Below are 27,929 nucleotides of genomic sequence, written 5' to 3' on the forward strand. Positions count from 1 at the left end.
TGGGTCAAAGAACCTGATCCGGCCCACTACACAAAAAATCCAGCCCATTCAAGAAACCGGGCCGTACAACTGCGGTCCAGCCCATAAAAAGCAGCAGGCTTATTATCTCTTTGCTTCCGTGGAATGATGATTTCAATGGTCAATACGGTCACCACAGACCACAATATCTCTTTTTACAACAACCGATGTCCCGCTAAAAAGATCTAATTTATACAATAATAGATCAACAAAACGAAGAACTAAGGTTGCTATTTTATTTATGGCGACAAGAGCATAAAATAAGCATCGAATGTTGTATAGCTGCTTAACACTGTTGGATGATACATGGCGACAAGCCCATCAAAACAGAAAAAGGTGCGAACATAAATCTCATACCATGTTCGGGTTCAAATACATCTGGCACATTCAATGCAGTTTTACCAAGCATGCAGTCGTCCAACACTACCACCCACTCAATCTTACAGAAATATAAGTCTAATGCAGTAAAAGAAAAGATCGATAAATGTCTTCCCATGAGTAACCAAGTGCCTACCATCCAAAGGTCGACAGCTTGTATCATCAGAAAGAACAGAAGCTAGCCTAAGTAACAAGCTGCGAATTCAAGTGGATGAACTCGCAGTCATCAGCTTTCGGTCACTACTTTCTGTTTCTTTGGCATCCGATAGCCACCAACGACACAGGCATGGTCCCGCTCAAAGGGTTCTAGTGTGACTTGCTCTGAAGGTTTGAACTGATCCGCCTGCAGCTTCTTCACTTCTTGAGCAAAAACAGCCTCAGCAGGTACCGTGGAGTCTATGCAATTTGCCTGTAAAAGAAATATGTTTCCAAACAGTACATGAGTCTTCCATAAACTTTGTAGGCAATTTTAGACAAAAGTCAAACTTAAATTATGATTGGTAAAAACAAAATCAGGACCTCAAAGATACAATCTGAAAGTAAAAAAAACAAGTACACCAAGAGTACCTTAATTGAGATTACAAAGTGGCCACCATTCTTCAAGAAATATGAAGCATTCAAAGCCAAGATTCTTGCCTGCAGAAACAAAAAACTGACGATGAATTTGAAGGGAGAAATATTAGAATGTAATATCACAAGAACTAAGTTGTATGCTCCTGAAGTTGGCATGTTTAGCTATCAAAACTCCACAATACTTCCCTCTAACTGCTTGTTACTCATCTATCATCACGAAATGGTTCAAATGGGTTGAACAATAAATCAATACATCCACCAACTTATCTAGTATTACTGTTAGCATAGAGGAATAAACAAAAATACATGGAAAATATCCTTTGAAGGCCAAAGTACAACCGAGAAATACTCAGATTTGGCCAAAGGCTCACATCTTGAAAAGATGTAATTCACTCAGCAATGGAAAATTGTAATAAAAATTACCACTTAGATATCAAAGTACAATTAAATATACTAAGAGATTTGACAAATGGGTAGTTTGCACTATGCTACAGGCAAGAACAGCATCATACTTGAGATGTAGTGTAAAAAAATGAAGGTTGGATGTATAAAAAACGGTAAAAAACATATCACTTCAGAAAGCAAAAGTAAACCTTTCATTTATCAGAATAAAAAAAAGCAACTAAAGCTCCTTCGTATTAGAGTCTTGTATAACAGTATTCAAATATGCTGAACAGTAACTTTTGAACTTTTGAAACCTTTTCAAGTTTAATTCAAAATCTAACTAACTGAACATGAAGAAGAATGCTCAAAAACTAACAGTAACCAAGGAAAGAGATGCATTGGAACAGTGAAGAAGAATTACTCATGATATTCAATAGGAAATTAAAACCAAAAAGTCAAAAAGCACAAGTATACTGTAATAAACGTAGTCACTTCCAAGAACAGGTCATGTGCATCAGAAACTCGAATTTGCATCATCCATGATGTCCTGAAGGGGAATCCGAGTAATTCATCATATGCTTGTACCAAGATGATAAATCAAAAGGTTTGGACTAAACATTAAAAACAGATTAGCAAAGGAAGTTCAAATGATCTTCAAAATCCAACAGAACTAATAACAATTTCTTAAGATATATTCATCATAAGCAATGACTCTCAATCCAAATTGCATCATACCTAACAAAAATAAGAACCAAATGCAACACTACAAAAATAAAAAGGTTGGTGCTAAAATATGAAATAATCAAACTGTTGGAGAAAGACCATATTCTTCTACAGAAACAAAAATATCCATCAATTATCAAAGAACAAAATTTTTTTTAAAAATGGATCACAATGAAGTTACATATTAAAATATGTAACTCCCAAGAAGTTACATATTAGATCACAATGAAAAATATACAACAGAAACAATCATAAATTGAAAACTCATAGCTAAAAACTGTGACTCTTACCTGGTCAGGTTGTGCAACATCCGAAAAGATGACATCAACCATTCCAACCAACATCCTGTATCTAGCAGGATGCCTAGCATCTTCTATTATGGGAATTACATTGGTTCGCTTTTTAGCCATATTCACAAGATCTCTACCACTCCTATGTGAAAATTCAACAGCATAGACCACTCCTGTCTGTCAAGCAACTTACAAGTGAGTAATGTATACATGACAACAATGATTTTATTTATTTCTCCAACTTAACAAAACCAGAATAAAGGATTTACTGAAATAACAGCATTGACTTACCGGTCCAACAATATCAGACACATGAGACACTGTGGTTCCTGATGCAGCACCAAGGTACAACACACGAGTCCCAGGAGCCTAAACGAAAATGTTGCGTGAGCAATGGAAAAGAAAAAATTAATAAATCTGTATGATCAAAGGATTAAGATGTAAATGTGGTGAAGCCATGTTCATGTTCTGCAACAAAGTTTTACTTAGGTTGCAAACCCATGTCACCGTTCTATCAATCTCCTCTCCTCTACTCTTTAATTTCTCAAATTCTCTCTCTCGCTCTTCTAACTTATGGTTTCTGAGTTAGTTCCATGGAAAAAAAATCAAGATAAAGTTATCAAATGTATTGGGTCCTTATCCGAATGATAAGCCTTGGATTGTACACACAAAGGTGTGGCTCCAGATCACCACCACATGAAGACAGGTGAAGTTATGGAATAACTCAAATGAATAACTTGCATAACCATTTGACAGGTGTAAATTTCTTTATAAAATGAATAACTCAAACATATTCATATATCAAAAAAATGAATGCAGAATCTTTGTGGAAAATATTTGGAAAGTGGGCCTATATATTTTGAGGTGGGAGGGTTCGACTATAACAGGAACCATAATTGACGAAATCAAAGCGCAACTTGAAAAGCCACCAAAGAACAGCTCGTCAAGTGATATTTCTGGAAATCACCATTAAGCAAACTGATCCCGTACTTAGACAAATATGATATTAGAAAATGGTGGTAAGAATTTTCACAGTTTATTAGTTTGAATAATAGGTAAAATGGTCCTATCAATCCACTTAAATCAAGGAAGGAAGGAAGGAACACCCACAATCCATATATTGTCGACACCTCCAAGAATGGCTGCTGCCAGCTTTGAGCGGAAAGGATTCCACACCCGGTATTCGACTTTGGATCCATCCTCATTCTGCAGGATGAAAGCAACGTAGTCAGGAGAAATACACACACTGATATCAACATTAAGGCCAGACACTGATATCAACAAGGGAGAAAGAAACAGATGAATCACCTGAACAGAAACGCGCTTCTCGCCATATACGGCTTCACCGGGGACCATGTTCTTCGTGCAGAGAGCATCTTCCTTGCCCTTGGCCACGAAAACCCCGTCGTGCCTGTGTGGCTGGACGACGACCCTGCTCCCGCCCTTCATGCCCCCACCTCGGCCTCCGCCACGGCCCCTCCCTCCCCTACCTCCACGGCCTCCCGCGCCTCCCCCGCGGCCCCTGCCGCCACCCCGGCCTTCAAAAGCACCGCCTCTACCTCCGCCTCCTCTTCCCCTGCCTCTCCCCCCACCTCCATCGCTCCGTCCCCTGAAGCCACCGCCTGATTTAAGTTCACAAATCAAACACAAAAACAATCAGAGTCGCACAGACAACAATATCATTCAACAGATAAAACCGTTCAAAAATGCAATCAAAAAAGGCCTGTATACCCTCGCTCAGAAGTCGAGTAACAATCAGAAGAAAGTAAAACAGAGAAGAAAAAATGCAGATCGAAACGAAATCGATGTCCAGAGCCGGATGAGAGCTAACCTCGTGGAGGTCTCATGTCGGCGCCTAGGGTTTCTGGTGGAGCAAGAGGGGCGGCAGAGACCTCAAGGAGTCGAACGCTGAGTTTACTTATAGAGAAAGAAAGCTAGGGTTTAGGGTTTGCCGATATTACAGTGACGGAAATGACCCGCACATTTCGGTATAAATCGAAAGCCGCTTCATCCTGACCGTCCATTAAGGCTCCGCCTTCTCTTGCGCTGATCGCCAGCAGACGGCGGCGCCAATTTGATGTTCCATCGATTATATTATATATAATATATGTAGGCACAAAACATTCAAACTAGTCAGGATGGCCGAGTGGTCTAAGGCGCCAGACTCAAGTTCTGGTCCTCGTGAGAGGGCGTGGGTTCAAATCCCACTTCTGACATTACGCATAAAATGCATTTTGGTAATAATTTTGCTTTGTGAACATCCTTAAAAAATTAAATTTATTAATTGTAATTTCCATTTCTAATGTTTATTTTTTATAATAATATTTTTACAGGCTGTAAACATAAATTTAATATAATTCTCTTATCTTAATAAAAGGAAAAGTGATTTCTGACATTAATAATAATATTTTTTAGAAATATTTCCGCTTTTGTGAGTAATCTATCAAGGGTTGTTAAATGTAAACATGAATATACTACAATTCTTTTATCCTTAAAAGAATTAATCTCCATAACACAGTAAGCAAGCTGATAGGCCTCTGCACACCTTATTTGCAGATAAATCCAATAGAAAAATAGATTTATTTGTGAGTGACATCTAAAGGTTACAAAAGCAAGAAGTAAATGGAGATCAGGTTTGAGCTTTTTCAGCTTCTTGTCCTCCCCACAACTGCACTCGTGCTGCCGCTTGGGATGCCTGCAATGTCAGCAAACCATGAAACATCAGCCTTTTGTTCATGTTTAGCTTCCTCTCGATGTCTACTTCTCCACCCAGAGAAACCAAGCAATACAAACAGTACATTCGGTGATGAAACCTTATAATCTGTAGGTCTTTACCTCTGCACTCCAATCTGTCTTCCAGATCACGAAGAACAATACCAGAGTCTGCAGAAGAGTTCCACCGAGCATGCCGACCCAGATTCCCTGAGACCAGTTAATGTTATATCAGAAAAGAACTAAGACGTGTTTGTGCATCTAATTGTATGCTGAAGCATGTCATCGAATGTTTCTCTGGCTTTACTTTCCATTCGTTTTAGGTGGGAAGTTTACCTTCACCCCCAAGTGGAGGAGAAAACCCAAAACGAAACCCAGAGGAAGGCCAAAACCGTAGTAGCAACCCAAGTTAATGTAAGCCACCAGCCCCTGCCAGCCACCTCCCACAGCGATTCCTGCCTCAAAGGAAACATCCAGCTTCCGTAAAGCATAGTTGCCAGACTCGACTCTAGCATTCACCGTGGGTAATCGAACAAGAAGAATTCATGCTTGCCTGAGATAATTGGTTGGATGCTATTGAGCACCATGGTGATGCCCAGAAGGTAGGCGATGTTGGCGACGGCCCGTTGCATCTCTTTATCGCTCGTGAAAATGATGCTGAAGTAATTCCGTGTTGCGAGTACGACGACCATGCAGATGAGGCCGATGGCGAGGGACTCGAGGAGGATCACGATGACAGCATACTTGGTGGCCCGGGGGCGACCTGCTCCCAGCTCGTTGGACACCCGAACACTGTGTTGCGGCAAGATAGCATCAGCGGTGGTGAGAGGAGAAACTTGTCCGATGAACTGATCGTTAGTGGGTTCTACCTTATCGCGGCATTGAGTCCGATAAATACCATGCCCTCCCAACCATTGATGTTCATGCTGCAATGCGAAGAACATCTGTCAAGCACGGTTCTCGATCGACGACAACACGGGATGCATGAGGTTACCAGATAGAAATGGAGCCGACGGCAACCTCGGCGTTGGTGAGGTGGCCGCTGAGCACGGTGAGGATCATCATGTACCAGATCTCGAGGCAAAGCATCACCGCGGAGGCAAACGACAACCGGACGAACGCCCATAAATCCCTGAAAGCGGACCACGAAAGGCCGGTCCACCCGTCCTTGCACCACCCTACGATGTACGCGATCTGAGCCAAGGAGACCACCCACCCCGAGATGTTGAATGCGGCAGCAGCACCGCCCAAGCCCCAGTCGAAGACGAAGATGAAGAGCACCAGCATTCCGACGTGAAGTAGGAGGGCCAGGAGCCCGATCCAAGCCATGACGAGTACCTTGCTCTGAGCCTGGAGAAACTTCTGGGCGGGGAAGATGAAGGCAATGGAGAACAACTGAGGGATGATGCTGATGGTGAATTTGCCGGCGAGGTCGGCGATGTCGTCCTCCTGGCCGATCAGCTTCAGTGCTGGCGTAGCAAAGATGTAGAGCAGACACAAGACGATCGAAGAAGCCACGAGAATTATCCAGGAGCGCTGCATGTACACGCCGAGCATCTCGACGCGGCCTGCACCGAAGGCTTGCCCGCAGAGCGTCTCCAGTGCACTCCCCATGCCGAGCTATCAACAATAGCACCGTAAGTAACATCATAGAATGAGCCCTAAGTTTCCTTGGAACGATCTTTCACGGTTAGAATTGCAGTTGGAACGATGATTATATATATATATATATATATATATATATATATATATCCATTAAAACTTGCAGATCTTGCCGAGTTCTATTAATTATTTTATAGAACACAAACGTTATATAAATGTTAAGGATATTTTAAATATTTTATACTATGGTTTGAAATCTTAATCCAAGTTTATAGAGGATTTCGACATCTGGTCCCCCAATATATATTGCACAGTGTCACATTTATGGATGTTGTCCAAACCTTATAACACGGCTCGAACCTCCCCTGTACAAGAAGCCAAATCTCTCCGAGTATAGTCTGTCGGTGGTCAACTTGGCCGTGTCGATTACCTCCAAGTTCATGTTATATGATCCAACCTAGTTATCGAGGCTGGCTAATTCCTCTTCTTTGTTGTTGTATTGTGACATTAGACACATGTGGAAGACATATTTTGCTATGCGTTAAGCAGCAATTGAGAGAAGGGATAAGGTCAGGAGAGGTCTTACGAGGAAGCCGAAGTTGAAGAGGTAGACGACGTTGAGGGCGATGGCGACGGCGGACAGCTCGAGGTTTCCGATGTGGCCGACGAACATCTGGGTGATGGAGCAGAAGCCGTAGAGGCATAATACGTTGAACGTGATGGGCGCCCCGATCGACCACAGCTTCTTGGACTCCGCCACCAACACCTCCCACGCCTCCCGAGCCTCCCTCACCGGAGGGTAATCCTCCACCTTCGTCTCCGAAACCCTCTCCGCCTCCCCTCCGTCGCTCCTCCGCGGCCCCTTCTCCTCGTCCGCCTGTTGCAGCAGTGGCTGCTCCATGGTCTCCGTTCCCATTCTCTCTCTCTCTCTCTCTCTCTCTCTCTCTCTCTCTCCCAGTCTACCTAGAAATCCCTTCCCATCATAAACATGGATAGAGCAAACGGCGGAGTCGAGCAACTCCGTGGGTCGGGTGGAGAGAGACGGAGCAGGAGAGAAAGGGCGTTTATATAGCTCACACGACGCGACTAATCAAAGGCCACGTGAATAGCCCTGCGACTTACCACGGTGCAGCGGCCACGTTCCTTCGCTTGGATTCTCCAGATGATAATGACGGAATCGACGGCCACGATCCTCCTTCTAACCCAATCGTTGTACTCTGCGGGACCCATCCCGAGGCGTGGCGCCTGGATCAGGGACGCAGCCAAACCACAGGAAGAGCTCCTCCAATTGCTCATCAAATGCGGGTCCCGCGACTCTTGATGGGATGACGAATAGAAGGGGCTTCTCCTGTGTTTCGTCGCTCGACCAACACAAGCATCTGCGGCCAAGTCTTAGTGTCGATCGACGAGCATCCTTCCAGAAGAAGTTCGTGGCTCACACTGCCTTCACACAATCGTCTTCAACTGCTGCATTAACAGTGATTGGGTCCATCAACAGATGCTCGAAGCCTGACACTTACAGCTACCTAAAAGTCTTTAAGTCACTGTAGCCTTCTTTCTGTAACCTAAATGCTGCTCAACAGATGATCTCTCCACGTCTGTTTGGAGGGCGGTCGTTCAATCGGACTCTTCGGTCTCATCACTGACGTGCCAGGTACCGACCTATTTATCTGCCAATGCATAAATAGGTTGTACTGATCGGCCGATTTGGCCGTGATTTGAAGTTCCAATTTCAACGTTTAACCATAATGCTGTATATAAAAAATGACCTCTTGCGGGCCAATGAGGAGAAGTCATGTCAATTGCATGGGTGCAGCTTCAAGGGGGGTTTGGTGTGGTGAGAGGCCCAACACCGCCCTTTTCTTCATAGCTCTCAATGCACGAGCTTCCTACCGTCCCGTCTCTTTGATGCAGCCGTTAGGTTGGTAAAGCGTGCTAACCACACGCACCCACGTAGCCCGTGCCACCTAACTTGCTCGAATCTACGAATGGACAGACAGAACTATATTTGTCTCCATGTGTATTATGGATGTCGCGAGTCTACATCTTCAAACATATGAAATTACATTTTTATAATGCTTCGACCGTAATTATTTGTGGCGAGAGAGGATTAATCGTGTCGGACTTGATAGAAGAAATGTCTCTTGGTTCGGTGACAAGTGAACCGACCCATTTCGATTAGTAGCAGCTGTGAGGATTTCCATGGGCTCAAGTGATGCCGCCACTGTTTGTTATTGGGCACCCAATTCGTCCGCTTCCTCCTTTGACAACTCAGAGCCAACGTGGCAGGCCATATAATTTAATTTCGAATTAATGGGACATTTATGACGCACGAATGGTAAAGGGGTGCACCTCAGAGTGATCGAAAGAAAACTAAATCATTTTAATCACGGGAAATCTGCAATGCATTTCGATGACTAAAATAGTAATTAATGATTGGAGTTCTCCAACGACACTGCTAATTGCAGAAGGAATCATAAAATTAATTAAGCAATGATAGGGCACAATTTGGTAGCATGCCCCTGATAGCCGATCGAAACCACCTCAGCACGAAGGAGAAGTTTCGAGGTCGGTGTGGCAGACCATGTCAATACAATATTGTCCAGCGAAGAGTGGAATGGCATTGCTCGGGTATGACGTCATCCCGCAAAGAATGGAACGATGCCATTCGAGTACACTTCCACCCCGTAAAAATAGGAACTGCTCCGCTCAAGTGTGATGCTGCATAGGACAACCGATGTTAGCGTGAAAAGTATGGGTTTATCGCTTAGGAGGGCGACGACTATTAAAAGGTCGGTAACAACCAACCCCCATGGGCAAGCATAAAAGCTCATTGCTTGACCGACATGAGAGGGCCTTTTTGACTTACACATCTTGTTCTCACTCATTTAATCGAAAAATTAATTTAAACATTAGAGGGGTTAGATCGGAAAATCTTCCTCCTGACTTTGGCATGTGTGCAAGAGCCCAACGACAGAAAATGTTACCCTCAAGAGACAAATTTTAACCCGACCCGACTTGCGAGCGGAGACATGAAAGACCCTACATATCGAGGACTCTTAGACAAAGAGTTGCACCAGATACAAAACGATCGACACCCGCTTCTGAGACCCGAGTGCTCAATCAGACGACCCTACACATCTGGAATTGATCCCAGCCTGACTGCTCGGCCACGACGTAACGAGACACAATCAACTAAGAACAATTAAGAGGCTGGAGACGATGCGATCTTTGAGAGGTTGACGATGTTGGTGTGATTTAATAATAATCAGAAACCGTGGCCTTGGAGATTCGTGCGAGGCTACATTTAGTTGAATTAAATTGCGGCATAAACTTCTTTGGGATGACGTGGTCTTTTAGATTCGCGAGCGGCGGCATCGCTTAACCGGAAAAAGGCGAAAGGTCCCTCTCGTACGATGGTCGTATCCTAATGAGAAAGACGTTCCGCGTACAGATCACAGGAGTGGAGGCCGCATGGGTGGGTGGGTGGGTGCGTGCGTGTGGGACCCACCTCACATGCGTAAAAATATATTCCTCGACTTCTGTTGCACGCTTTACCCTCGTAAAGGGACGCGGAAAGAGAGGCAGAGGGAGCGACGACGAGGGGCCCACGGTGGTGCTGCAAGCGAGTCATCCAGAAAACGCGTGCCTCGATCTGCCCAAACATCTGTCTTCCCGAAACTGGCTCATTGGTCGGGGCGGTGGGGTCCGAAATCGGGAGGAGGAAACTGTGGTCAGCTGGATTGTTCGGCCCAGGGTTCAGCCTTCGACGCTCGCCCGTCTCGTCGAATCGGGAAGTAGACTTATACCACATCGGAGAGATTAGGTGGATCCTGCTGTACATCGTCCAGGCGATCTTCTCTGACCACGTGGAGCCAAGAAAGAGTATTCGTGGCGGGCAATCCGCAGGAACATCGTACCGCTCTTCCTCAAACAGGTGGAAGCCCGTCCTTTGAAATGACGAAAATATCCCTTTTCATCATAATTAAGGTTCATTAAATCGACTATTAATAACGTTTAAGTAATAACAACACTGGTTAATAACGCCGCTCTTGCGTGCCCTAAAAAGAGAGTTACTCCGCGGACCATACACCATACGCGACAGTTGTCAAAGGCTCCGACCCCATCACAAGTCGTTCCTTACATGGACTCCTGCAGCGGAGGGGCCGGAGGAGGAGCAATGGAATGAGTCAGCGGCATGTGTAAGCTCGAGGGAAACGATGCGTGGAGGCCGTGTCAGATGAGGAGACGACAAGGGGGAGGACGACGGCACCGGCGCGGTGGAAACTCCGGGAATGGCGGAGGACCCAGTCCCCTCATCTTTCCTTCCCACGCTCCCATCGAAGCCCTAGAGCGGGGCCTCCGATCGTGACCCCCCCGCCGCGAGACCGGCTCGCGCTCCCCCATCAAGCCCAGGTTGGTCGCCGCCCACGATCGGGGGTCGAAGGCCCCCCACATTGCCTTTTCTTTGGTTTTTCGCTTTTGTCTTCTGCCTCACCTTGCAATCTTTGTTTCACGGTCTCTCTTTGAGGTCCTTAGAGATGGCGGAGGCGCTGAAGTTGCTGTACATTGTTGTGGTGGACGAAGTAGAGAGGGGAGGAGGCGATGGCGTCGGCGGGAAGAGGAGCTTGTCGTTTCGGTACACTCGGCCGGTGCTGCAGAGCACTCTGCAGCTCATGGGCTGCAAAGCTCGTCATGCTTTCAAGGTTGGTCGTTCGATGCGATCTGCCTGGTGGCGGTCGGCTCGTTCTTTTATTTTGTTATTGCATGGACCAACCGCTACCTCCGTGCTTCTGGATGTGAGTTAGGAAGAATCTCTGCTCTGTTGTCTTCTTGTTCTCAGTTCATGCTTGTCATAATCCTGTTTCCTTGCGCTTTTGTCGTGTATATGCTTCGACAAGATCATCGGACATGACCGTTGTTTTAGAGGTGTCAATTCTAAGTTCTTACGACATCTCGGACAAGAATTTGTGATTATTTTGGAGCCAAAGTTTGGATTTTGCGCTTCTAACTTCTATTCATTTTTGTATGTTTCGTTAGCCCTGATTTCCAAACTCATAATATTCAGGAGAATCTTGTTGTTTTGGTATTGATTACATCATTGAAATGTTGATGTCTAAACGTGAAGTTTGGTTTTGTTTTCCCCCCAGATTAGCCGAAGAGTATTTGAAGTGATGCGAGATGAGAACTCAGGTGGACGTTTGCCTCCTGATGGCAGGAGCTCAGATTGCTGGAAAATTCCATCCAGCGAAAAGAACAGACATGATATTGATGGCTTGGGCCAGGCAAACATGACTAATCGGCTGACTCCAGAGAATGTAGATATGAGTAGTGGAATGCCTTTTGAATTGTACAAAAGACTAACAACTGTTGTTGTTTCAAGGGAACGCTTCTTAGACATCGTCTGTGATGCCCTCACCCTATACAAATATGTCAGTCCACATCAAAGAACTGACTTGCTTCTAGCTTGCAGGTGTATCATCCTCATTTTTCCTCTTGAGATGTTCTAAATAAGTTCCATTTGGCTAAAATACGAAGAACTTATATTGAATTAAATCAACTAAGAGTGAAACAGATTTTTGTTTGATTTATGTATAGCATATAACAAAATAGTTGTGCTGCTTTCCCTATGGTTTCACTGATCTTGCAGCAATTTGATTAATATTGACTGGATGATTTGCTCTTTTTTTGTTTTTGAGTTATTGCGAACCTATATATTGATAGAATTTTATGCCTTTTTCTAATGGTTGGATATTCAGAATTATTTCTTCAGTTTCATCAACAACCTCATTATGCTGTAGTTTCCTAGGTTTTTGTTTTCTACTTATCATTGTGAAAGACACCTGTTGATTTATTTTGAAGAACTGAAGTGTCCTTTGTTTTGCTTTGCTGCTTTTATCTATATGCTTTGTGACTCCTGAATAGTTCTTTAATTTCTTTTAGGATTCGAGAAAGAAAGGAGTCTGTGACAGTTCTTTTGTGCGGCACAAGTGGCTGTGGCAAGTCTACTTTGTCGGCCTTGCTGGTACTTGCTGAGAATTCTGTAGTAGACATTTTAACTACTTGCACCTGCTGTTTTAGTCATTTATGCATTTTGAGATTCCATAACTCATATTTAATTTATATTCAGATGAGCTGGCATATGCATTCAGTTGTCAAATGCCATTACTAATGAGCCTAGGAAAAATATCCTTTTTATGTTTCTTTATCATAACAACAAAGAACTAAAGAAAGAGTAATTTAAATATAGCACCACAGTCTACACAGACAGACAACAAAAGAGTCAAAAAGGTGCCACAAGGCAATTATTGTAATGACTTCTTGTAGGAACTCTTCTTGGCTCCTGACCACTTCCTCCCTGGCCAATCGTGCAAACTTATGAAATCCCAGAAGAGTTTCTATTTTGTGTGAAATATCTTATGCAGCAGAACTTGTTGTGTTGTAATGTCTAATTTCCAACATTTGAAATGCCTATATGGAAAATGTTTGATGCTATGTGTGAACAGAAGAGTTTTCTTGTAGGTATGCTTTTTCAATAAACAATTTGAACTTTTAACCTTAACCCCTACTTTATTTAGGCACTTTAACTGGATTCCCACTAGTCTTTTTAGCTAGTTTAATATTAAAGCACTGGCTACTTAGTGCATTTTTCCATACATGCATGGATTCAATTAAATTCACTTATTTTTGTCACCTTTATGCTCTGCCTTAAAAGTACTAAACCTATCTTGAGCAATACTTTCAAAATTGAAAACCAACTTCGACATGTTGAACAATAAAAATTAAATTCGTACTTGCTAGGCATCTCTTGCAAATAGTTCTTCTTGGTCTTATCTTAATTTTGACCATCTTACAAGAAGAATGTCAGGCAAAAACAATTCAATTTTATGAATATGCTCTCTAGTCTCTACACGCTCTTCTAACAGGGAAGCAGACTGGGTGTGACAACTGTCATTTCTACTGATTCAATACGCCATATGATGAGGAGCTATGTGGATGAAGAACAAAATCCGCTCCTTTGGGCTTCAACTTATCATGCTGGGGAATGTCTAGATCCAGTAGCAGTGGCAGAAGCAAAAGCTAAACGAAAAGCAAAAAAACTTGCTATTGTTTCACACGCAGTGGTTAAGGGAGAAATATCTGATGGAACTCTAAATGTAAAACCTGATGGCCGATCTCATGATGTGGTCATTGGAACTGAGTTAATTGGCAAAAAGCAAATGGCTATTGAAGGCTTTAAAGCACAAAGTGAAATGGTAATAGACAGTCTTGATCGTCTCATCACTGCTTGGGAAGAGCGAAAAGAATCTGTAGTCGTTGAGGGTGTCCACTTGAGCCTCAATTTTGTGGTGAGTACTTGACAATGGCACCACATGTTCTCTAACATTATCTTTTTATTCTTTCTGAAACAAATGTTTCTTGCAATTTAATTATATCTTGATTTGGATCTGTTGAAAGTTTGTTCAGAATCATAATTCCTGATAGCCATTTATATTTTTGCATGCTAACTTATAAATTGGATTTTTTCTGTACATTTAATTTCTAACCGATGTCTTCTACTGCTTTTTTCCTTTTGGTTAGATGGGACTCATGAAGAAGCATCCTTCAATAATACCGTTCATGATTTATATAACAAATGAAGACAAACATATAGAAAGATTTGCAGTGCGTGCCAAATACATGACACTGGACCCAGCAAAGAATAAATATGTAAAATATATCCAGAATATCAGAGCCATTCAGGAGTATCTCTGTAACAGGGCAGATAAGCATCTGGTTCCAAAAATAAAAAACACAAATGTTGATCAGAGTGTGGCAGCTATCCATGCCACAGTTTTTGGCTGTCTGCGTAGGCGAGAGGCAGGAGAGCAGCTCTATGACCCGTCTACAAATACAGTGTCTGTAATACATGAAGAATACAGAAACCAGTGTGCTGCAAATTCTCTTGGTTCCAAGAGAATGTTGCAGTTGATCCAGAGTAAGGGTTCCTCAAGGCATCTAATGGCACTTCTCAACACAGATGGATCTGTTGCCAAGGCTTGGCCTTTTGAGATGGTTGATTATGATGGGAAACTTGATCGAAATGGGAACGAAAAATGCATGGGAAACCCCATGTATGGCCCCTTGCAGATAGGGAAGGCCGAGCCAGTTAATCTTCAGTTTGGAAATTTTGGGATCAGTGCATGGACAAATGATACATGTGGTACAAGTCAAACAGGGAGCATCGATGACTCAAGGGCTGAGGGCACTGACACTGGCAGTAGATACTTCTCTTCCTGTTGCAGCTCCCCAAAGGCATTAGATGGACCTGCCAAAGAGGTACGGCTTGTGCTAACACCATAATGCTTTGTTTGAAATAATCTTTATCCTACAGTTGGTCATGCACCAATTGCCCTCAGCATCCATATATAACATTATTTTAATCTTCTAAGTGGTTTGACATTTTCTTGGTATAGAAATCCACTCAATGCACTCCTTGCCATGCATTGTGCTACATGACAATCTTTTTTTTCTTTTTCCAGCTCAAGGAAGAATTTTTTGTATCTGGTAGCGAAGAAGAAGCTGACTACCCATATGATAAAGACAGTAATGAAGATCTTAGTGACATAGACGACAAGGAGATCCATGATGAGGTAGGCAGCGGGCCTTATTTGTATTTTGTCATATTCATTTTCCCAATTGAACGTTCCTTTAATCTAAAATGTCAAATAATTGTGTCATTACAGAGAAGTGCATTTCATGCACACCATAATATCCTGTCATTGCTTCACCAGAAACTTTATGAACTCTTACCGTTGTCTTTGCATATATATATGTCAAGCATAAAACTTTGGTTGACTTTCTTTTCTTATTTAAAAATGGTTCTTGTATGACCGCTGGGACTGAAGATTTCTTGCTGCAGAGCATATTCTTCATTATTTATGATTTCTTTTCTAAGCTAAAGTAGGACACTGAATACCTCTGCTTGATGTGTGTTATCCAGATTGAAGGTTCCGTTGATGAAGACTCCACCAAGTCAGATGAGGAGTATGAGGACTTGGCGATGCGAGACGACCTCGAAAATGTTTATTGGTCCGATGATGATGAGTCAGCAAACGCAAAGAAAGCAGCAGACGATAAAAGACCAACCAACGAAGGAGACGTGAGCACAGCAGATAAATACCAACACAATCTCGAGCTGTTCTTGAAGATGAGCGAGGGTATCATGGAACCACCTTTTTCTTATGCCCTGCTTCGTGGGCAAAGCAAGACGAGCACCGACATGGGAGCGAGGAGACGTTCCTTGAGCGATCCAATGCGATTCCGAGACCGGGCACAGAGCATCCCGGCTGTGACGGAGTTGAGAGCACTATGAAGGGGATCAGTTCTCTGCTTAGGATTAACCTTGAAAGCACAATCTTTTGTCTTGAGTTGTGGATGAGGAGAACCAGCCTTGATCTTTCTGGAATTAAGATGTGAATTCTGTTAGAAGGAGGTATGGAGTCAATTATTGTGGCTTTAAATCATGGAATGGAGAGGGAAATGCTGCTAAATGTTATGGCTCGATTGCTGAGTGTGTGCACGCAGTCATCCGGCTGTGTGTGGCTCAGGTTGGTGCCTCTTGTCGTGCGGGTCCAGCGATGTGGTAGTCTCCATGCGAAGGATAACATGGCCGCAGGAGAGTGGAGCCCACGATCCAATGCGATGAGGAAAGATGTGGTTGAGTAAATCTGTCTCTCAATAAACCTGGCTCTCATCGTCAGTAGTGAGCTACTTTATAGTATCTCGATTTTTATATTTCTAAGCTCAGTTTTATAAACACAAAAATAAAAATAAAAAAAAAATAAATTTAACATTTTAATTTATGATGACGAAAGGTGGTGTCACTAGCATCAACATCGACGTAGTTTTGATCCTTTCATGGCTCTACATCTGTGTTAATGTTTCGTCACCATGAAATCGAAGTTCACTATTGAAGTCATCGTGGAGATCCGTCACTTGTCGAAGTAGGACCCGGAGATGCGCACCCCTCTCATCGACGTCGGTGTTGTGCTTCTCATTGCCGCCCACCTTTTAACCATCACCATCATCACTCATCCATAGTCGAGGCCTAGGAGAATGCAGCTACTGCCCTCCTCAACCTCCCCATCTCCGCCTGTGAAGTACTCACGTGCACCTTGAGCATCCTTGATGCCTTCGCCACCACCTTCCGCATTCTCTCCCTTATTGATGTCCAGCACGTAGTCTAACCCTTTACAGCCTCCTCTCCATCGAAGCGTATCGCTTCATCATCATGTCAAAGAAGCCCCTCGTCGCCACCCTCGTGGACCTCCTTGATGCTCTCGACGACGTGTCGTTTACATCCATGAAGGACATGCTCAAGCTCCTCTTTAGCTTGGTCCTTTACTCACTCAACAACACCGCTCTCGTTGAGCTAGGCATTATGCCACCCCTTTTTCGCACCAATGGTGAAAGATGGGCGAAGGGGGCTGGTGGGGGACACGATGGCTATGATCACTCGAGTGGCAGGATGTGACAAGAGTATGAAGGCATTCCGAAGGTTGAATGGTGTCAACGTCCTGGAGGATCTGGTGGTTGGGAGAAGCGGGAGGGCGAGACAAAACGTTACGACTATGCCGTCGAACATAGTAAAGAGCGACAAAGCAATGGGGGACAGGGGTGAAGGTAGTCGTGAGGGCTCTGGTCAACGATGACAACGGGATGAGCACAAGAGGAAGAGCAAGGCTGAGGCACTGTTGAGGGTTTTAGAGAGCGAGTGAGGGAGCTAGTTGTAGGGTCTTAGTAATTCTGAGATTGGCATCGAAACGTTAGGACACGAAGCGCTTTGTCACCGCTCTACATCCGCCACCGACCATCAACGTTTTGAAAGTTAAAATTATCTTTCTATCATTTATTTTCTTATTTTCGTTGTTAAATCCGATGACCTTAGAATAAACGAACCTAGACGTTTTACTTTTGTAATTATAGAAATATCAATATAATTATTTGAAATATAAAAATCGAGATGCTAAAGATAACTAACTACCGAGAATAATATGTAATTAGCCTTATACCACACCTTAGCAGAAAGAGCAACTTCTATGAGCCCGATCACATTGAAACCTTTGGTTAAGTCACAAGAAAGAAACTGAGGTAATTGGCTTAATTATTCATATAAATAGAAATTTTCTTTTATGATTGGAACATAGATCACCCAAGTCATATAAGGATAATCTTATTTGGAGAACAAAACATAGTAGCATAAACTTACCTTCCTATCGATGCTCGCCTCGATTAACCCAATATCCAGCGAGATCTCAGGTTTGAGTGTTTTGTACGACGTCATTTGATGCAATAAAAATTAAAAAAATACTATAAAACTCCAATTAGTAAAATTAAATGTTTAGTCCATATTTAGATTTGAATCTTATTTAAACTTGTAACTACTACAAAATAAAGAGACATGGGAAAAGATGGGAAGCGCTCGAGAGGATCGACAGACCCACCATACGATTGCAGCAGAGTGAACCTCCCCCTTTGCATCTCAGTAGATATCAAAAGCTCTTCGACGATGCATCGCCTGACATCTCTTTGCTACAGAAACATGAAAAAGGAGTTGATAGATTCACAAGTAATTGACCGGAAACAAGGAGGAAAATATACACCATCAGACCGAAGTGAAAGTTTGACCAGCTGACCTTTATTCCACTCAGGTGTTCAAAATAGAATCGTCTATTTCTTCTGTTCAGAATTGCATTCTTATAGCGCTTTACTTATAGTGTATATAACTCCCTGAAAAATGATATATATATATATATATATATAGAGGTGTGCTTGTTTTAAACAAAACCAGACCAGGATGGAGACCAAGCATCATTAGTCAACGTGGGAGGAGCTCATTTACTGTGTAGATATTATTCTGATGGATGTCAGCCTTCCTCCCAGTCTATACCATCCTCATCATCGTCATGATCCGATGCATCAGCTTCCACATTCAAATCGGCTAGCCTATATGATTGACCAGAATTACCTGCAAAATGGTTTTGATGCGAATCGTTAAGAGTACTCATTATGGTTTGACATCCAGTCACCGAAGAAACGTATAAAGATTAGAACTGAAGATGGCAAGCTAAAAATAGAAATGAAAAACATCAGAACATAGACCATGCTAGATTAGAACTCTGATGGCATACATTGAAATATGCCAATCGTAAATTCAAAATTTTCAGGCTAATGTGGCTTACCATACATCTCTACCATCTGTAAAGAAAATTTCCTAGCTTACATGGAACCCTCATTAACTCCACTGACAAAACTCTGGTGATATAGACCATACTTTATTAGCTTAAAAGGTCAACCAGAAGAGAACAGATATGAGGTACAAGAATCAAATATCCCATAACTATAATGTACAGATTCAGGGGCGATAATCTACCCTCCTATTTGACTTGGATTCGGTTTGAGACTTCTACACCCTGATCAAAATTGGACTTGAATCCTGGATGAATCTGATCTGATAATTTGATTAAAGATCCAGAGTGGCTTCAAATCATTGTTACTTATGTTCTTTAATATCTATAATAATGAACTCACAGAAAAACAAGATATCCAATATACATCCAGCACCCTAGTTTCTGATAGAACCCAGAAAAAAAAAATCAGCCAAAGGCAATATACCTGTACTTGGGGCCTCCTCCTCCCATTCAACGTCGTCATTGTCATCCTCACGTTTTGATTTCATGCCAACACGTCGCTCAAAGGGTGCTTCAGAAACATTTATTGGCAGTTCTGCCTCTTGTTGAACTTTTTTAGAGGCCTCTTGTTCTTCTTGCCTTTTCACAAGGGCAGCATAATAAGCCTTGAGATATTCATCCTAAAAAAGTTAAAAGGCAGCAAAAATGATTTTTGTCACAATGATATTAATAAGAAATATTCCAACACAAACTAAGTTTATAAAATCTCAGACAATGTACTAGCCTGTAAACTCTTTTCATCTTCTTTATCCATATTTGATTTCTTCTCATCAACAGAACTGGAACTTTGCTCCACTTTGACATCAGGCTTGACCTCTCCACGCTGCTCTTTTGTAAGATTCATTCCCTGTTTGATCATCCATGGAGGTAAAACCTTCATTGAAGTAGGTTTTGTATCAAGTTCAATCTCCTCTTTTGCCTCAACACCAGATAAAGCAACTTCGACCTGCCAAGTATAACACAGTAAACAGATAATACATAAAGGTGATCGGCAGCTATAAATATGATTTCAAATTTTCAGTTACTGTTTAACTCTGGTGGATTTGATAGTGCAAAAATTGCATACCCTTGTTTCACCAAGAAACGGCATTGGCGTGCCAGTGTAACCTTGTGCTTGGGGATTTTTAGAAGAATCACTAGCATTAGAATCACCACTAGCTTGAGCTGCAGCATGTGCCCTAGCTTCCCATGCTTGTAGGTTTCCAAATTCAGGAGCAGGCAAATCTTTCACCCTAGCAAGCTGTAATGCTAGCGGTTTCAGCTGCTCCTGCATTTGTTGAAATTCCGCAACATGTGGACAACATTATTTAGAATCAACCTCACGAAAAGGAGACATTACAAAATTTTGACATATCATCCCAACTAAATGGGGCATAGTAAATCCATCAAAGAGATTCACAAAGATATGTATGGAATCTAGTATGAAGGACATCTAAGTGAAATCAAGCTGGTTAAGGTTTTGTAAAAGAAGAAAGTAATCTTGATCAAAAACTTGCAAGGTCAACATCATGTGAACCTTTTTCATTGATGTTGAAAACTATGAAGCTAGTGACAAATTTCTAGTTAAGTATAATTTAGGCAAGAGGGACCTCTCAAAATCTGATGACAACGACTTTAAACCAATGCGACTACAGAGCAAACATGGAAACAGTCAAGTGTGAGTGGAAATATTTTGCTTTGCTGACTACTATTCATATCAAAGCACACATAACAAGTGCTATCATATAGACCACATCAAGATGCAGAGTTCATAATTTGCAAAAATATTTTTCCTATGGAGTCCTGGACAATAATATGAAAGTACAAGTAAAATCAAGCAGACCAGAATTATACTGTTCTTTAAAAAGAGAGCATATCGCTAAAATTCCTTTATGCATGGCCTGTGCTCTCCAAATGTCTGGATACCTTTAAGTTTGTCCAGATATGTTAGTTACATATTTGATTATTGTCAAGACATTGTCGGCAACTGTTACTCGGAGAAAGCTTGCAGATATGATTGAAAGACAAGCAATCAAGTGCACTTATAGAAACGCTAAAAGCTGTTGACAAAAAGATACTTAGAAAAGAATAACAAACAAGGATTATAATTTATTTAGAAGAAAGTATGTTTAAAAGCAACAACATACAAACACTTTGTGGTGTTACTTCCCTGTGCTAGAACCAGTTCTCTAAAAAGGTGACAGTTAAATGGACAAAGGCTAAACTGAAAGCATTATATTAGATAAACACATAGGTGACCTGAAGTAAAATTACCAAATATCTATAAAAGAAAAGGCACATAAAGCGAGCCGGTAAAATAATATCAAAAGAAGAAAAAAGAACTTCGAACACTTCAATATTTGTCTGAAAGCCCATGCAATCTCGTAAGGCAGCATTGCCATGGGCTTTACTCAAAAACTTTATGCTGATATTGGTTAATCACCAAGCCTAATAAAAAAAAACTACTTTTATATGACAACTCAATGCCATCATTAGCTTTTCATTTATTATTCGGATACTAATACACACAATTACTTTCCTCCTGAAGATACTGTTTGATATAGAATTTCAACCGTAAACAAAGTTTCAGAGCTACCTCCATCTTCTGAAGCATGTCCTTTAACTTTTCACGCCTCCGCCTCCTAGCATTATCATCCCCGTCTCCCATTTCTTCAGCAGCAAGCTTGTCACTCTCAGCAACAAGTTCACCATTGCAATTTTCACAGTGAAAATATTCATCATCCATGCTCACAAGTTGTAATGCATCAAAAGCAGAATATCTAGAAAAGATTTAGGAATCACCAACACAGCAAGCTCAAAAATATCAATTGAAGTACTGGCTAAGGAAGATTGCAAGTTACCTTCTCCCACAATTAGGGCATATGTACTCCTGAATGGTATTTCTGCTGTCCAACTCATCCTTTATTTTCTTCTTCATCCGATGCATTCGGTATCTAACAACATCATAAATCTGCAATAGAGTATTCATAAAAGTTCATCAGAAAGTAAAAAAAACTAAAGGTGCAACACTTCAGGCACATAACATGTACAAAATAAGTGGTAAGTAATGGGTCCATGTCAAGTCAGAATCAATATCAACAAGCAAGCCCAACTAGGTCTCACACTTTTTATTCTGTCTTACCAAATTAAGAAGACACTTATAAATGAACAATTGGGCAGGTAAACTCAAGCATCCACAGGTTTCCCTAAATACAAGTATCTTAACATTGCCTTCAAGGAATCGGTAAAAAAAGATCCAGTTAAATACTCATGTAAATCTATTTTCAACTACAATAAGTTTTAAATAGTTTCTCACATTACTTTAGTCTAACCTTAAGTAATGTTTCAAAACGTTTTAAATAGTTTCAGAAACAAAGACCATATAACCTTTTAGTCTCTCCATCCTACCTGTTGTATAATTAAGGTGCTCACATTACTCTTAACCTAATAACACAATAGGCAAAGTTCTTCTTTTGACATATAATTCAGACAATGCCTTATATAGGCTCCACCATGATTTATCAAGGGTAAACCTTTACCCAATTAAGTGAAGAACTTAAATCCCTATGATCTTATCTGACAACTATTAAACAAGGCTATGAATATGTGAGATGTGATACTTGTAGAACACTTAAGGCTAAATGTTGATGTTTGGATACTTAGGGGATGATTGGTGGATACTTCCTGGGAAACTTGTATCTTTTTACCTTTTGGATGTTGATCTTTTGATGGCATATGAGATAGATATATGATTAGACATATTACTTTGTCATTTGATCTAACATCAAATTGTAAAAATAAAATGATTCCATTATCACATGCATCATAAATTCTCGCAGTTTTGTTATCAACTCTGTATTCTTGAAGCACTGTTATAATAATTTATTTCATGATGAACAGATTTAGGATGTTGGTTAGTTGCTTAACTTTCTTTCTCGCGTTAAGCGACTACATATTCTAGCACTACAGCACAAACAAACAAGCCATAGTAAACAAAAATATAAAAAGATTATGAGGTAACTGTGAAAAGGAAAGGTAAAATCCTACTAGAAGAGGGGCATGGGGGAAGAAAGTAAAGAAACCAAACAACAAAAGGAAACTATCTTAATAGACATGCATAACCAGGTTGTGCACGACTTACTGAGACAAAAGAATTGTTTTGATAGTTCACAAGTAGAAGAAGAAACATCAAGATCGTCAGTAGTGACCTGTGCATAATCTAAACAGCAGTACGAATGCATATGCATCTTCATCTTCTCATCACCCTCTTTAGTACCTTGTGGACCATCACCAGTTGCAGCAATTGCAGCATTGAATATTTTTGCACCTTTGGCACTCTGAATAAATACAAATATATGTTAGGATAATTAAAAAGAAGAAAAATCAAGAAAGGCGACAATATTTAGAGCTTCAAAAATTTCATCCGAGAGAAGCTGTAGAAATGTATTCCTTTTGCACACTCAAATGTCACATAATTAGCTGAAATATAAAGAACACAAAAGCATAACCATGATAAGCTGAAATTTTAGAATGCATATCATTTGCCAAACAGCCCAAGTCTCATGATGACAAAGTAAGAAACCTTGGTTGACCCATTTACACCTTACTAAAAAACTAACATGATTTGCCTCATCCAATGTAAAGCAAGTCATTCATTTACTGCCAGTGTGCTCTTCAACAGCTTTTGACCATTCAAAATCTACTATCTACTGCTTTAAATCCTGTATGTGCGGAAACATCATGCTATGATCTTCATCGGTTATGTATGGAACATTTAGTAAATAATTGTCAAAGCTCCAAAGTCTAAAACAATATATATAACAGATCTCGGGCTGGAAACCGGAAATTATATGAGAATACTGCAAGACATCACCTTGGATGCAAATCATTGACAATGGAAGGCGAGGGACAAAATAATCTGACAGTATGAACTTGGTAGGTATCTAGGCCTTCTGATATTACTTCACCAACAAGGAAACATGTGCTAGTTGGAGGCATAACTGTGAAGCTTCAAGCAGATGACATTGTATTCTTAAAATACTGCATTTAGGCCTCTCATCAATATCTACATAAATATTACTACTTGTCAAATGAAGAATTGATTGCTACTTGCTGATGATATACGGATGTTTCAAACAGCAATTTCCCAAATCCACAAGAAGCTCATCAATCTTGTAGAATCCCGTCTAGACATGGGTCATCAGTTACATAAACGACATACACATAAATAAATTCCAAAAGATAGTTTAACTTGTGGCACAGTATGACATGTTTCCGTAAATATGTCACCAGAAGATGATAATAATTATTTTTGTAATTACCTAATTATATTACCATGTGTTACAATTCTCACCACCTCAACTACTAGTGTTTTTCCGCTTAACAAAAAAATATTAACTACCTCCAACAAAGAAGGAGAAGGTCTGTGCAAAAACTAAACACCTGATATACTCAGTAATCATAACGTTTAAAACCAAACTGAGTGTGCTTTGAATTTGATGATGACTAAAATTACCCTTATCTATCAAAGCCATAGAAAGTGGGTCCAGTCAAACCTTTTTTTTTTTAATGTTGTATACAAGACCCTTGAATTTGGGTATGAAACCAATTAATGCCTATTGAAGTCCACAAAGCCCATAGATGAGGCATACAATTCATAAAGAGAACCCACATTTCCACAAGCCACAAAAGGGATAGCAATATATTGACTCCAACTTGAACATATCAAATTAAACTTCAAGGCAAGGACTGCAATTTCGGTCTGTACCGGTGTACCAAGCCTTGCTCGGTACACTATGTACTGAGGCATACTGATAGTACACCCAAAATCATAAAAAGACCTCTAAAAATACCTGAAAAATAGAAGAAAAAAAAGTTAGGATAGGATTTTTAAGTTAGAGATAAATATAACATTAGTATAATTTTAGCAAAAATAATGTAAATTAGGAAAGAATAGTATCACGTATCTTTTTCGGGCTTTAAGGAGTAGCTTTGTGGTACGTTATGGATCGTCCTTCCGTTAATATTGAATTATCTACAAGAAATTATTTGAATTGTTAGATTATTTTTTATATAATTTAAACCTTACGATTCAAATGAATTAAATAATCAGTCGATGGATATACCGGGTTGGCAGGTTCTACCACCAAAAAGAACGACAGGACTCCACGAGCAATGGATCGGGGTCCTCAATCCCATGTATATGTATATCAATATGATATATTTGTTGGATTCAATCCTGAAATTGATCTCATGACATAGTGTACTAATACACCATATACCATTGGTGCATCAATATGGTGATAGTCGTAGTTTGATCATCGTGAACCACATGTGTCTGAAGCGGCTCCTGAGGCAAAAACGAATGTGGCATGTATTGGTGCGGAGCATAGAGAATGTCAGAACTTCTACTTTTGCTACTGATCTATTGTTCCGTATCGTAAGATCAATCATCGTACTGTTGCTCGGAGAAGTATGACCAACTATCACCGTATTGTTGTTGGTCGTAAGATTCTCCATAATACGACGGCTATGAATACGATGAGCTTCGCTTTGTGTCTACGTCGTGTAAGCTCTGTCGCATCTGTTCAAATCGTAGCTTTATTGAGTTTATGAGAGTAAAAAAGTGAGAATAAGAGAGAGATATGAGTGAAAAAGAGTTTGAGAGAGTTTAAGAGATTGAGAGAGTGAAATGAGTTGAAAGAAGAGGGAGGAAAGGGTTTAAAATCCCTTTTTAAAGCCTTAAACGGTCAAATTGACTGTTTAAAATAGATGAATCTCAGCTCTAGATCGGTATCGGTCGAAATCTAACCATTATCGATCTGTACAAGTCAATAACGATTGGATCTCGATAGGCGAATCTCAACTCTTAATCGATATCAGTCGAAATCCAACCATTACCGATCGATACAGGTCAATAACGATTGGATTTCGATCGTTATTGCCAGATACAAACCCCGTATCGTCTAATACGGGGTCAAGTGACTGGTACCGCCGGTAGAGGGCGGTCTGCGCACCGATATCCTATTAGACCGGTACGTACCGCCCGTACCTAGCGATATGCATCGGTACAACAAACCCTGCTTCAAGGCACAATTTGGAAAAGGCAATATTGTTAGCTTAAATGAATAAAAAGAGAGGAGAAGATAGAGAGAGAATATTCACATTTAGTGCTTCTATAATTTTTGAGATGAAATTATGAAAATATTATGTAAGTAGGAACAATATGATATAAAAATTTGGAGGCATTGCTAGAAAGAAAATGACATGAGATGCCAAAACTTGCACCCAAAGTGACGAACAACAACACAGTTACCCACGCAAAAAAGAAAACTATCAATTGAAGCGCATTCTTATGAGTAGGAAAAGGTTTTGTGAACAACAGAACAAGTACCAAAGATAGTTTTCACCCATAACACATGTTCATACTCTTTTAGAAGTGAATGACAAAGTGTTGCCACAAGCAAACTAAAACGAACTTAGTTAGCATACACAATTTCATAGTCATCATAAGAGTGGATAGCATCAATTAATTGCTGCCACTAGGATGGAGACAAAATTATCAAGTGTTTAGAAAATACTCATATTTCAAATGCACAATTTAATAATATTCATAGTAGAAAATGCCATAAACTAATGCCACTAGGAGAGGAAGAAAAACATATTCTAATAAGCATTTAAATGCACAATGACAATGGAACAATTACAAGCTATTGTATTCGCTTGATCAGCACAAAACTGACCTCTTTCCGATGTTCTCTAGTAACTAGCTTCTCTTCTTCAAAAAAACGTAAAGCACGGCGCAGTTGTTTAGTATGCAACTTCAAGGCTTTAGCCAAATCTTCCTCTCTAACCCACTGGCGCCTGAGGCAGTAAACCATCAACACTAGGGATTCAAAAGAGATGATACAAGAACAAATTTTTTTTAGTGGAAATCATAGTGCTTGAAGCATAATTTTAAAGACCTGATCGGCAGTTGTTTAATTTGTCAAAGGAAGCCCTTGACATACACTTACAATTATAGAGTAGTGAGTCTGAACTTTGGAGCTACCGAGAGTAAAAACGAAGGGCAAAACGTAATCCAGACGATGCCCTACTTGGATGGTTAACGTTAATGGCCCTAAAGATGTCTGCCCAGTACTACAATTTCAATTCATTGAATTTCAACCAAAAACAGTATTTTCGGAAGTAAAAGATAATACATTTCTTCAAGAGTACATTAATTATCCTCGAATTCTGCTTCGTTTTGTCTTTCTTGAAGTCCACGATTAAGTGCGCAACGGCATCATTTCGGTATGCGGTCAAACTTAAACCTTCCAGGGGAAAAACAGATCAAAGCAAGATTTCGTAACCTGGAGAGGGCATCAAGAACAATAACAGCCATCCCCCTGTTGTCGCCTCTCCCAGTCTTGGGCTGGTTTTCGCCCTTTATGGTGACGTCATCGTAGAACGCCCGCGCCGCGAGCTTCACCAACCTACCCAACAACTCCACCGATTCAATACCACAGCATCAAAGTAGCAACAAAACGAGAAAGACAACACAGACGACACCATCGGAGCACAACCTACAGATCTAATCAGCCAGCAAGATGTATCGATCGCAGAACGAACATGAAATAAGGGCAGGAAGCAGGATCCCGGCGACCGTACCTGTTGAAGGGCTCCAAGCTCATGGCGGAGGATGGGCGACGACGATCTACGGCTCCGACAGAGGGAAACGGTTAGTGATCGCAGGAGGAGGATCGGGGAGCGATCATTGGTCGGGGGGGTGGGGGGGGCTTTCGGCGACGATCGAGAAGAGGGACGACTGCCGACGTCCGAGCCGTTCCCAAACGATTCGTTTCGAGAGGTCACACAATACCCGTCTCTCCCATAGATAACAATTGTATTCGATGCATCATATTATTAATTAATGTTATAATGTTACAATGATATTAATCATTAATTCTATGTATAATATCATTAATTAATGAAATAATGTTACAAGAATAGTCACCATACATTTTACAAACCACTAAATCTTTAAATTCTTATTAAT

General features: G+C 41.0%; 4 protein-coding genes and 2 non-coding genes across 8 annotated transcripts; 2 read left to right on the plus strand and 4 right to left on the minus strand.

The window, feature by feature from the left end:
- Window positions 1–274: 274 nt before the first annotated feature.
- Window positions 275–4,352, minus strand: LOC135616677 (rRNA 2'-O-methyltransferase fibrillarin 2-like). Its single transcript, XM_065116122.1, has 7 exons — window positions 4,198–4,352; window positions 3,675–3,988; window positions 3,477–3,572; window positions 2,658–2,735; window positions 2,367–2,543; window positions 964–1,032; window positions 275–805 (listed from the first exon to the last, which is right to left on the minus strand). The coding sequence occupies exons 1-7, from the start codon at window positions 4,211–4,213 to the stop codon at window positions 623–625; spliced, it is 933 nt and encodes a 310-aa protein (XP_064972194.1). The 5' UTR covers window positions 4,214–4,352; the 3' UTR covers window positions 275–622.
- LOC135618098 (small nucleolar RNA snoR60) lies at window positions 1,864–1,934 on the minus strand. The gene has a single exon (XR_010488920.1). It is a non-coding gene; the product is annotated as a small nucleolar RNA snoR60 (small nucleolar RNA).
- A 146-nt stretch (window positions 4,353–4,498) lies between the features above and the next one.
- On the plus strand, window positions 4,499–4,582 carry TRNAL-CAA (transfer RNA leucine (anticodon CAA)). The gene has a single exon. It is a non-coding gene; the product is annotated as a tRNA-Leu (tRNA).
- A 314-nt stretch (window positions 4,583–4,896) lies between these two features.
- Window positions 4,897–7,719, minus strand: LOC103990644 (protein DETOXIFICATION 35). Its single transcript, XM_009409854.2, has 7 exons — window positions 7,267–7,719; window positions 6,073–6,698; window positions 5,948–6,004; window positions 5,632–5,870; window positions 5,415–5,533; window positions 5,202–5,288; window positions 4,897–5,061 (listed from the first exon to the last, which is right to left on the minus strand). The coding sequence occupies exons 1-7, from the start codon at window positions 7,594–7,596 to the stop codon at window positions 4,996–4,998; spliced, it is 1,524 nt and encodes a 507-aa protein (XP_009408129.2). The 5' UTR covers window positions 7,597–7,719; the 3' UTR covers window positions 4,897–4,995.
- Window positions 7,720–10,771: 3,052 nt separating this feature from the next.
- LOC103990643 (P-loop NTPase domain-containing protein LPA1) lies at window positions 10,772–16,233 on the plus strand. 3 transcript variants are annotated; one of them, XM_065116124.1, is made up of 8 exons: window positions 10,772–11,096; window positions 11,212–11,479; window positions 11,831–12,153; window positions 12,624–12,705; window positions 13,607–14,029; window positions 14,262–14,999; window positions 15,203–15,313; window positions 15,664–16,233. In XM_065116124.1, exons 2-8 carry the CDS (start codon window positions 11,222–11,224, stop codon window positions 16,033–16,035), a joined length of 2,307 nt encoding a protein of 768 aa, XP_064972196.1. In that variant the 5' UTR covers window positions 10,772–11,096; window positions 11,212–11,221; the 3' UTR covers window positions 16,036–16,233. The 3 variants fall into 3 exon arrangements, with proteins under 3 accessions (XP_064972196.1, XP_064972195.1, XP_009408128.2); XM_065116123.1 differs by having other exon boundaries at window positions 11,220–11,479; XM_009409853.3 differs by having other exon boundaries at window positions 10,773–11,096; window positions 11,220–11,386.
- A 2,101-nt stretch (window positions 16,234–18,334) lies between these two features.
- LOC135616678 (uncharacterized) lies at window positions 18,335–27,694 on the minus strand. The gene is made up of 10 exons (XM_065116125.1): window positions 27,542–27,694; window positions 27,244–27,366; window positions 26,635–26,755; window positions 23,101–23,229; window positions 21,754–21,863; window positions 21,489–21,672; window positions 19,980–20,180; window positions 19,638–19,859; window positions 19,338–19,533; window positions 18,335–18,690 (listed from the first exon to the last, which is right to left on the minus strand). Exons 1-10 carry the CDS (start codon window positions 27,562–27,564, stop codon window positions 18,590–18,592), a joined length of 1,410 nt encoding a protein of 469 aa, XP_064972197.1. The 5' UTR covers window positions 27,565–27,694; the 3' UTR covers window positions 18,335–18,589.
- Between the last annotated feature and the right edge of the window lie 235 nt (window positions 27,695–27,929).

The sequence above is a fragment of the Musa acuminata genome, chromosome BXJ2-7 (assembly GCF_036884655.1).
Source record: "Musa acuminata AAA Group cultivar baxijiao chromosome BXJ2-7, Cavendish_Baxijiao_AAA, whole genome shotgun sequence".
In the NCBI taxonomy this organism is placed as follows: domain Eukaryota; kingdom Viridiplantae; phylum Streptophyta; class Magnoliopsida; order Zingiberales; family Musaceae; genus Musa; species Musa acuminata.

What these genes read in the sequence shown, in the direction of transcription:
- LOC135616677 (XM_065116122.1), bottom strand. An exon ending in AGAAGCGCGTTTCTGTTCAG is followed by an intron (nt 3,573 to 3,674) that starts GTGATTCATCTG and finishes TTCATCCTGCAG; the next exon opens with AATGAGGATGGATCCAAAGT. An exon ending in ACTTTGTAATCTCAATTAAG is followed by an intron (nt 806 to 963) that starts GTACTCTTGGTG and finishes TTTCTTTTACAG; the next exon opens with GCAAATTGCATAGACTCCAC.
- LOC103990644 (XM_009409854.2), bottom strand. Translation starts at nt 7,596, where the DNA reads ATGGGAACGGAGACCATGGAGCAGCCACTGCTGCAACAGGCGGACGAG. An exon ending in GGACTCAATGCCGCGATAAG is followed by an intron (nt 5,871 to 5,947) that starts GTAGAACCCACT and finishes GCCGCAACACAG; the next exon opens with TGTTCGGGTGTCCAACGAGC. An exon ending in AGACAGATTGGAGTGCAGAG is followed by an intron (nt 5,062 to 5,201) that starts GTAAAGACCTAC and finishes CTGACATTGCAG; the next exon opens with GCATCCCAAGCGGCAGCACG.
- LOC103990643 (XM_065116124.1), top strand. Translation starts at nt 11,222, where the DNA reads ATGGCGGAGGCGCTGAAGTTGCTGTACATTGTTGTGGTGGACGAAGTA. An exon ending in GACTTGCTTCTAGCTTGCAG is followed by an intron (nt 12,154 to 12,623) that starts GTGTATCATCCT and finishes AATTTCTTTTAG; the next exon opens with GATTCGAGAAAGAAAGGAGT. An exon ending in TAGATGGACCTGCCAAAGAG is followed by an intron (nt 15,000 to 15,202) that starts GTACGGCTTGTG and finishes TTCTTTTTCCAG; the next exon opens with CTCAAGGAAGAATTTTTTGT.
- LOC135616678 (XM_065116125.1), bottom strand. Translation starts at nt 27,564, where the DNA reads ATGAGCTTGGAGCCCTTCAACAG. An exon ending in GTTCTTGATGCCCTCTCCAG is followed by an intron (nt 26,756 to 27,243) that starts GTTACGAAATCT and finishes TTACTGCCTCAG; the next exon opens with GCGCCAGTGGGTTAGAGAGG. An exon ending in GGAGGAGGCCCCAAGTACAG is followed by an intron (nt 18,691 to 19,337) that starts GTATATTGCCTT and finishes ACCATTTTGCAG; the next exon opens with GTAATTCTGGTCAATCATAT.